This window comes from Hippoglossus hippoglossus, chromosome 12 (assembly GCF_009819705.1).
Source record: "Hippoglossus hippoglossus isolate fHipHip1 chromosome 12, fHipHip1.pri, whole genome shotgun sequence".
Taxonomy (NCBI): Eukaryota; Metazoa; Chordata; class Actinopteri; order Pleuronectiformes; family Pleuronectidae; genus Hippoglossus; species Hippoglossus hippoglossus.
Genome location: NC_047162.1, coordinates 21,211,721 through 21,221,720, shown reverse-complemented (window position 1 = coordinate 21,221,720; position 10,000 = coordinate 21,211,721). Strand labels below are relative to the sequence as shown.

The window sequence follows — 10,000 nt, the reverse complement described above, 5'->3', positions numbered from 1 at the left end:
GACAGCCTTTGTCTCTCACCGTCTTCTTACTCTTTGTCTTCTCCTCTCCTCTCTTTGTTTTACACTTCCTCGTCCATCCATTCCTCCTCTCGTACTTCCTCCTCTCCTTCCAAACAAACATGGCTTTAAAACTCCTTCATTTTTGCTTTTCCTTTTTATTTGCCTACACATCCCTGTATTATTCCCACCCTGGTGACTGTGAATAACCCATCACATACACCCAGACCCCATAGACCCATCCGAGGATGACCTTTTCCATCTCTTTGATAAATACCCCACTCCCATGCCAGACACCAGCACTCCCATGATTCCCCCAGTGGGGGTCCAAGCTGTGGCTCTGTCCTCAGACTCCGTCCGGGTGTCCTGGGCTGACAACTCCATGACCAAGAACCAGAAGTCGTCTGAGGTCCGGTTCTACTCCGTCAAGTGGAAGACCAGCTACTCCACCAGCGGAAAGTACAAGGTCAACACAGAAATCTATCTATGAGCTGTTCTTCATTTCATGGTTTAATATTGTCTCTGCCAAAGTTGCTGACAGACATGACAGACTCGAGTCATAGTTCTTGCAACTGTAAAATTTGCTGGAAAGTCAAACAAGATTAGATTTTGTCTGTAATCCCAGTGACTTTAACCATAACCCTTAATCTTTCAACCTACCTTTCCTGGTAACAGATGTGTTAAGAATCATTGTGACAGCAGCCAACATTGCACAATCCGGATTGATGGGTGTGTTTGATTGTGCCAAACAGCAACTTGGACTTAACTTGATAGTCCACTTGAGCTTTACTTATCTTGATTTGAAGCTCGACTTTGGACGACGTGGTCCTGACTTGGGCAATGACTTGGAACCTGTTTTTAACACGATTTAGGACTTGACCTGTCATGAGTTCAGTCTTGACTTGGGACCTAACTGTCTGGTCTTATTGGTCCTGATTTGGGATTTGATCTAGGGTTTCATAAGACTTGAAACTTGCAAAGCAGATACTTTGTCACTCCACACTCACAAGCTGCCAGATAATGATGTAGCGACTACACCAAATGTGCACAAGTTGGGACCCCCCATCAAATGATGGAGAAACCAGATACAACCACAAGGAGTAAACTCTTGATACAAGGATCTCTGTCTCTGCTCTGTAGGGAACCACAACTTGGAGATACATAGATTTCAATTTATGGTTGAATATCCTTTCTCAAATAAATGAGGCATCGTTGGTCAGGTTCTACCAGATGTAATTAACTGATAACTAAATTTGGCAATAGTGAGATGGAGTATGTGGTTGAGGGTTACCGGGAACGTTGTGAGGCTCGGGGAAAGATTTACTTCTCTATGACTTAAAATTAAAAGCCCAGTTACCACAGAGAGCAGGAGGCAAGTTTTCTTACTTTTGCAGCATTGTCTAAAATCGGAACCACTTTCAGCCGGACGCTAAGTGGTTGCTGTCTTTATTTGCGAGTCTCCCAGTGAGGTGACGTTTCCTGGGATGCAAAGGTTTCCTAGCAACAGGGGCCAGATGACTGGGCTTCTTAACTGTTCTTGCATCCTCACTCTGGGGATGATTTGGTAGAAATTTGAGGCTGATAATAATTGGTAGTTTAGGGTGACAAAACCTCCAAAATACCAGTGATGTAAGACCCAGTGAAGTGTATGTATGTGTACACACACACAACTATAAAAAAAAAAGTTTGTTATCTCAGTTTGAATCTTGTTTCTTTACAAAGCACGTTTAACTTTTTCCTTTGTTTTTTTTCCCCTAAATTCTACGTCTGTCTTTTTCTGTCCAGTCTGCAGACACCACGGCGCTTAGCCACACTGTTGCCGGCCTCAAACCAAACACCATGTACGAGTTTGCTGTCATGGTAACCAAAGGCCGCAAGTCGAGCACATGGAGTATGACGGCACACGCCACGACGTACGAAGCAGGTATGTCTCTTTTTAGCTGTTTTCAGACATTCAAATCCAGAGAATCGTCTCCAGAGCTTCTCCAGAGTTTGTGTTTCACAGCTGAACAACACAGCAGCAGGTTTTCTGCACAGACTCGTTCACAACAGCATCAGATCCTCCTCATGGTTCAGGTGAGAGGGGGGGCAGCCGGGTGCAGCAGACAGAGACAGGAAGTGACGTGTGACCTCTGCTGCAGAGGTCATGTGATCATGTTGACATCACCTGACACCTTCAGCTCTGATCACCACAAACTCTCTTCACGTCTTCGTGTCTTCATCGTGTGTGTCAGCACTTCTTCACCAGAGAGATTTGTTTTTGTTTCTTCATGTTTGTGTCACGAGTTAGAAGCTCTGAATGGAACTTCATTTGGTTGCCATGGTAACATCATGATGGTATTACAATCAGCATCAGCACCTTCAGGCGCAGTACTCCACAGTACTACAGTAGTCCACAGTACTCCAGTACTCCACAGTACTCCAGTAGTCCACAGTACTACAGTAGTCCACAGTACTGCATTACTACACAGTAGTAGTCCACAGTACCACAGTACTACAGTACTCCACACTAGTTCAAATGCAGCAAATGAACGTCCTCATGGTTCTAACATTTTATCACCGGAGGTGAAGACTGCAGCTTCCTCTTCTTCTTCTTCTTCTTCTTCTTCTATTGTTTAATTCTGTCTCTACTTCCTGTGATTGGTCCAAAAGTCCAAACTATCCAACAAAGTGTTTTCACTGCAAATCAACAGAACCAGTTTCAGTTTGATCCAGACCCAGAACTCCTCTTCTGCTCTGAGGAACCTCTCACACCTGATGTTTATACACACAAGTGAGTTAGCAAGTTAGCAAAAAGTTTGACTGAGTTATTGACCTTTCTCGATTTGGTATCTTGTTGTATCTCCAGTCAGAAGAAAAACACAACCCTAACCCATCAAACAGTTAAACTCTATAATGACTTGGTTTGTTCTGTTGAGGAGATGATGATGTCTTTCAAACCCTAATGTGCTTGTTCCTGAAGCTTGTTTTTTAATGAGTCGTGATTTGTCAGCATGAGGTCAGCATATGACTTTGAGCTGAAGACCAAACAAGAGTTTTACATTTAATGTAAAACTCTTTGATTTTCCCTGTTGTTGAAATGTGCTGTTCAAATAAATGTCCCTTGCATATAATGTTGCACATTTAGCTGATCTGCTGGACAAGAATTAGATATCTTTGACAAACTTAACTAACTGTGACCTTGTCTGGGAGGTGCTATTGAAAAATACTAAAACTTTTTAACATAGAGAATATGTTGTTACTTCTGCCAAAGAGGTAATTTTTCCACCTATGTCCATTTGCAAAGAGATTTCTGACCAGATTTCCCTGAAACTGGAGGGTGAATGGAACATGGGCCAAGAAAGAATCATCACATTCTGTCGTGGATCCGGACTAGGCTTTTTTCAGAGGCTGTATCGTAACAAGTCACGCAACAAACCAGTCCGTACAACCATGTTGAAGTGGAGATAATGTAACATAGCCTTAGCTATAAGGTGTCATTGAGTATCAGGGGACTGTCGGGTCTTGGTGCAGGAGATCCAAATTGACATCTATTTGGACTTAATCAGAGCCTCATTGCAATATCCTGCAGCTCGCTCCTCAGTTTTATGCTTTTGTGATGTTTTCAATGCAAAGATCTTAAATAATGACTGATTATTCACCACAGGAAGTGAATGTTTTATTCGCCTGTGTGACCATGTCCTTAATCTCAGGAGTCAAGGTCAAGTCCTCAGTGTCATTTCCAACGTAGCTTTGCACACCTGCCATCCGTTAAATCTGTCCCATCATTTGAAAAACCTTTGTTCATGAATTTAAATTAGTGCAAACAATGATTGTGTCAGATCTGAGTTCACTGTGTTTCCTCAAACTGTGTTTTTCAGTTAAAATGATCACACTATTTATCCTGATGCAGATCAGTCGACCTCGTCAACCACTCGTCAAGATGTAATTAAGACGTAATTGAAATAATTTGAGTTTAGACTGTTGGAACCTTTACTTTTCCCATCAGGTTTATTCACAGTGACAGTACATCATTTCTCACACTTCTTCCTGTTTGTGTTTTTGACAGCTCCTAGCTCCGCCCCCAAAGACTTAACGGTGATCAGTCGTGAAGGACGACCCCGCGCCATTTTAATCAGCTGGCAACCGCCGATGGAGGCTAACGGACGAATCACAGGTGAGCGTACAAACATGTCGAGCTCAGGTAATGTGAACCTGCTGGTTATATAGTTAGTTAGTTAGTTTTTCTGCCTTGAAAAGCCTGAAAATAAAGCAACAGTTATTTTCTCAGAATTCACAGTGAGTTGAAGAGTTAAAGAAACGCTGTGAATCCAAACACACTTTTTTCTCTTCCACTCGTCTGTTAACAAGCTCTGCTGCTCCTGCAGCGTCTCAGAGGATAAATCAAACGCTCCCTGCAGCGATCACAACACAACCCATCAAATATTTTATACTTTTTTCTTTCTGTGTGATTCCATAACAATTTATTTATTCTTCTCTTCACACAGATACATTTACTTCTTTGTGTTTATTCTGTCATGAAACTTTCTGTGTCTCAGATTTTATTTTTCAAAACCCAATATCTGATGTGAATATGGACTGAGTCCATCTGTCACCTCTTCATAAGTCATTTAGTTTATTTTATGAGCTGTTGTCTGACAGGTTACATCCTGTACTACACGCTGGATAAGAACATGCCGATAGACGACTGGGTGATGGAGGCGATCAGCGGCGACCGGCTGACTCACCAGGTCGTCGATCTGAACCTCGACACGGTTTATTACTTCAGGATTCAGGCCAAGAACGCCAAAGGGGTCGGCCCGCTGTCGGAGCCCGTCCACTTCAGGACCGCCAAAGGTTTGTTATCGGGTGTGTGTGAATTCATGTCCTTATTTTATATTTGATATGTTTTCTGACTCTTTTTCTCTTTTTCCTCCAGTGGAACATCCAGACAAGATGGCCAATGATCAAGGTAGGATTTATTTATTTAAGTAAGACAGAGTTTCACAGCTTCAAATATAGATATCCTCCACAAATTAATTCTGATGTAAAATCCTTCTTTTTCATTTCATCTTTTTTCACATCGTTTCTTGCACAAGTCAAATTATCTTCACATTCAAATATCATTAACAATTAATATTTTTACAATTAACAGTGACTTTAGATTCACTTTCATTTGAATTTCTAGTCATGCTAAAATTAAATTTCACACTCAAATTCTTTTTCACAGGCTCAACCCATAATTCACAATCGACAACACACAGTCAATTTCAGCCATTGTTTTTTTATTTCACTTTTTCTCCCACCTTCAAATCATCAGTGTGATTTTACTCCTGAGGAGTAAAGTGATGTGCTGATGAGAAGGTTTCTCTCTTCACATATTCAGAATAAATTAAAACATCTCACCGGTTCAAAGGTCAAATGTTTAACATGTCCCTTCAACACAGCTCATCTATTTCCAATGTTCTCCTGATTTCAGGATCCATTGTTTCACTCAATAAAATCTGAACTGATCGATTTGTCAAATTGACGTTGAACCATGAAAATAAATATTGTTATAAAGTCAATGATGAATTGACCTGATATTCTACAGTTATTTAAGATCATATTTATGTTTTTTTTTTTTAAATAATAAGTTGAACACAATCAAAATATTTACAGATTTGCTCAATGTTTCCACATCAAGTAAAACGTCAATGACCTCAGACCATAAAGATGGACGACATCGTGGCTCCACAAAAGTGAAGCCAAAGCCAGTATCTGAGATATTTTAAATTGATTTTGTGTCGTCCATCTTTATTTACAGTCGATGATTCACACACTGATGATGCGTGTTCTCTTATCACCTGACAAATCCACCATTTTGATATCAGAGGTTCACACACACCTGGTTTTTAAAGGGAATGGTAGATGATGTACGACTGCTGGTCAAAGCCCAGAATGCACTGGGGCAGATTACTGCAACATGACATCAGAACAGAAATAAAATGGTTAAAAAAATCAACCTTCATTCGACTTTAAAAAGTCTTATTACCAGGAGTCATGTTCTGAGATTTCAAAGTGATCTGAAGTTCATTAGCCTCTTGTGTCTTCGTGCAGCTAATAAATGGAACTAGAGAACAGAGTGTTAATCATGTCTGAGTTCATTTGATGAACTTCAATATGTTAAGCAGCTTTCGTACGTCTGCATTAATATTCACAACCGCCTCCTCTTCCTTGATCTGCTTTCATTTCTCTCTTGTTTTTGGATTTTCCCTCTGCTCCGCGAGTCAAGGCTGTTTGTATAAAGTGAAAAATAAATTCAACTAAGGAGAAACCCGAATATGTTCACATAAACGTTTCTCATTAGTGAACATGAGACCAACAAAGCTGAGATTTGAACCCTCATCAGCATCCCTCCTTCATCCTTCTCTCCTTCCTTCTAAAACTTCTTCTGTTTTCTCCTTTTCTCATCTTGCTTCCTTTCATATCCCTTTTCCTTTATTCCAAAACATTGACACAAGTTAAATAAATCAGATTAATATGAGACAAATACTCAAAAAGTTTGATTTCCATTCGGACAAACTTCTTCTTTGTGGCTTCTTCTTTTCATCTTAATATCTGCGACAGCTCTCAAACTCTTGAGCTCTATGTTGGAGAAAAATTACAACGACAGTTGACGCAGAATTTGCATAAAATTCATGAAATACTAATTAACTGAGATTCTCACATTCAAGCGTGAAATTAAAAGCAACTGTGTCAATGGTTATAGACTAATTTACTCATTTGCACTAAAACTTTGGAGCATTAATCATAGAGGAGAGATTCTTTAGTTTCCCTCAGGATCACAAATTTATTTGCATCTTTGCCAACACATTTCGTCTGATCAGAAACAAACAGAACATTTAACATTTCTAAACCTGTTCTCAGACGTGAACTGAAGTTTGACATGTTCTGCAGGTTCTCTATGTGAGAACAAATGTCTGAGTCAGTGTCTCTGGACATCTTCTGGAACTTTTCCTGCAGCCTCCTGTAAAGAGACCATGTGAGAATACAGAATGTCCCGGACAATCTCCTGTTGCTTCTTCATATGTGAAATACAAACTTCAGAAAATGTTCAGACACTATTTTACGTCTGAAAACATCTTGACTGACATTTTTCCTCGGCATCTTACAGATTGTTGCTCTGCAGCGAATTTCAATTTGTGCATTTTACTATTTGATTGACTGTTTATTCCTCTGATTAGTATTAGTTTACCATTTTGACTGTTCTTTACTTTCAGCTCATCATTTGAGCAGTTTATCACTTTTAGATAAATTATTCCACTTTGTTTTAAACCAAATCTTAAATAAATGTTATTGTGAATTTAATATAATTAAATGTGAAGACAGATGTTTTTTCAGGCTGAGGAAGTTCCTTCAAATTTACTGTTGAAATAGTATTTTACTGTGAGTGCACAGGTGTGTGTGTGTGAGTGTGTGTGCGTGCGTGCGTGCGTGCGTGCGTGCGTGTGTGTGTGTGTGCATGGCAGTGTGTGTGTTTGCATGTTTTTGTGTGTGTTAGTGTGTGTGTGTGTGCATGTGAGTGTGTGTTTGTGTTTATGTGAGTGTGTTTGTGTGCATGTATGTGTTTGTGTGTGTTTGCATGTGAGTGTGTGTTTGCGTGTGTTAGTGTGTGTGTGTGTGTGTGCATGTTAGTGTGTGTTTGCATGTGAGTGTGCGTGTTTGTGAGTGTGTCAATCAATCAAATTTTATTTGTTTAGCCCATATTCACAAATCACATTTGTCTCATAGGGCTTTAACAAGGTGAGACTTCCTCTGTCCTTGTGTGTGCTCCCGCTCCATGTAGAGAATACGTGTTTTCTAGGAGGGGGGGCTTCCACTGTACACACACACACACACACACACACACACACACACACACACACAGTTTGATGAACACCAAGCTGCGCTGGGTTTCATCATCCAGGTTTCTGTAACTTGAAAATCAAGACTAACATCAGATTTGTAATTGTAGAGACAACAAATGACGACTTGCAGAATGAATCCAGCTTCAGAATTCTGTCTTTAAGTGAATTTGTGATGTCCAGCAGCTTTTTGAATTCTGTCTCATCAGTTTCAGTCAGGATCCGACTTCCTCCTCGAATCTCAACACAATAACTTCCTGCCATAAATTACTTTATTTCATACTAATATATTAACTGTTCTTCCCTTGGCTCAGGACCCAGACAATTCTTTGCTTTGTCAAGACTTGCCAAGATTCTCTCTCGTCTTTTTCTCTCCTTCTATTTCTTTGTCTCTTTCTCTTCTTCTGACGTTCCTGTTTATTTCTCATCTTCCAGGTCGCGGAGGAGACCACACCTACTGGCCGTCTGACACCAACCTCATTGACAAGAGCAGCATCAACGGTAAAACACACTGTTCCTCCCAATGAGTGTGTGTGTGTGTGTGTGTGTGTGTGTGTGTGTGTGTGTGTGTGTGTGTGTGTGTGTGTGTGTGTGTGTGTGTGTGTGTGTGTGTGTGTGTGTGTGCGCGCCTGTCATGTCTAAACTCTCTTTAACGACTCGCTGCCTCTTGCTGATTTACTGTTTGTTAAATTCGCTTCCTGTTTGTTACGAATCACTGCTGCCGGGAAGAAATTAATAACTTTTAATGTCTCACCATCAATCATCATTTTTACAAACTTGAGAAAGAAGAATCATCTCCATGAGAAACAGGATTAAATGAGGGTGGTGACATTAAACTAGTTTTTGAAATAAAGCACAACACTGTTTTATTTTAGTTGATAGAAAAACGGACGGAGAGGTCATGATTGACAGTTGAGACTGACTCGTGATTGATCCAGCACATGAATGGGCGGGACCTCCATACCCTGGATCAGAACAGGTGTGATCAGATCCCTGGATCAGATCACCTGAGCACACACTGTGAACAAAGTGACCTGCAGAGCTGTGACCTCATGAGAAGAGACAGCAGTAAATCTCTCCAGGTTGTTTTTCAGTCAGAGGAAGCTCTGCGACGTTAAAGATAAACAACCCTTCGCCCCTGGCGACCGTTCATAAAGCCAGAAGAGGGCGGAGGTCAGAGGATGTAGATTTACGATGGCTTCCGGCAGCAGCGGTTGCAACAGTGCTGACGAAACGTTGAGACACACGTAAACATCAGTGTCGTCCAATGAGACACTGAATCACTGCCATCGACAGACCCTGACCTCTGACCTCTGCTGTGCAGATCCAACAGTTTTTCTTAAAGCAGGAACAAGAAGAGACAGTTACAGTGAAGAACATGATTCTTCAGTGTTTAGAATCAGTGTTGGTATAAAATATAACTGAATTTTACCTTTAGTATTAAAATCATAGTTATAATTTAGGTTTAATAACAATATTAGTAACAGTGGTGTTAGAATATTTTCATTATCAAGCAGCCAGAGCTTCACACACTTCTTTCTCTTACGTCCTGTTATACCTTGTTGTTAAAGGCTGAAATTTAAACCTGCAGACACACTCCCTCAATTACATGTTCCCCAGAGGTTGAACCCTTTAGATTCAATGACCCCGTGACGTTTCGTCATGAGTGAAGAAGGAGGAAGCCTCTGCTTACGGTCGCACATCTGTGATGTCAATGAAAAATGTGTTTCACAAAAGGACAAAAGCTTTTATGAGGTTTTTAATCTAACTTTTAAAAAAGAGAGAAAGAAAAGAAGAGTGAGTCTGGCTGCAGCTGTGATGGATTGTGGTTTTCATTGGGGCTGACAACGGAGAGAGAGACAAAGGAAGAAAGGGAGAGAGAGAAAGAGGTAAAGTGCCTCTCGCTCAGTGTCTCGTATATTTTCTTACCTGCGTCTCCTCCCCCCTCACTTCTCTTCCTCCCCATGTTCTGCCCTTTCTCTCTCTCCATCATATTTATCTTTCTTTACCCACCACTTTAGTACGATTCCTCTCCTCTCTTCCTTCAACACATTCCCTCTTCTCTCCATCCAGACCTCCTCTGTTTCTTCTTTTCTCTCTCTCTCAGTGCTCCGAGGTAAAGTTAATGAACGACAGAG

At 40.7% G+C, this 10,000-nt stretch overlaps 1 protein-coding gene across 1 annotated transcript in view; it reads left to right on the top strand.

Moving 5' to 3' along the window:
* The window catches only part of LOC117772217 (netrin receptor DCC-like), a gene marked incomplete at its 5' end in the record, with an annotated part of 63,301 nt that overhangs the window by 25,700 nt on the left and 27,601 nt on the right, over positions 1 to 10,000 (top strand). The window contains 6 exon segments of the mRNA XM_034603189.1: positions 225 to 463; positions 1,783 to 1,921; positions 4,046 to 4,153; positions 4,639 to 4,833; positions 4,916 to 4,948; positions 8,298 to 8,363. Of these exon segments, the coding sequence (XP_034459080.1) occupies positions 225 to 463; positions 1,783 to 1,921; positions 4,046 to 4,153; positions 4,639 to 4,833; positions 4,916 to 4,948; positions 8,298 to 8,363 (780 nt within the window).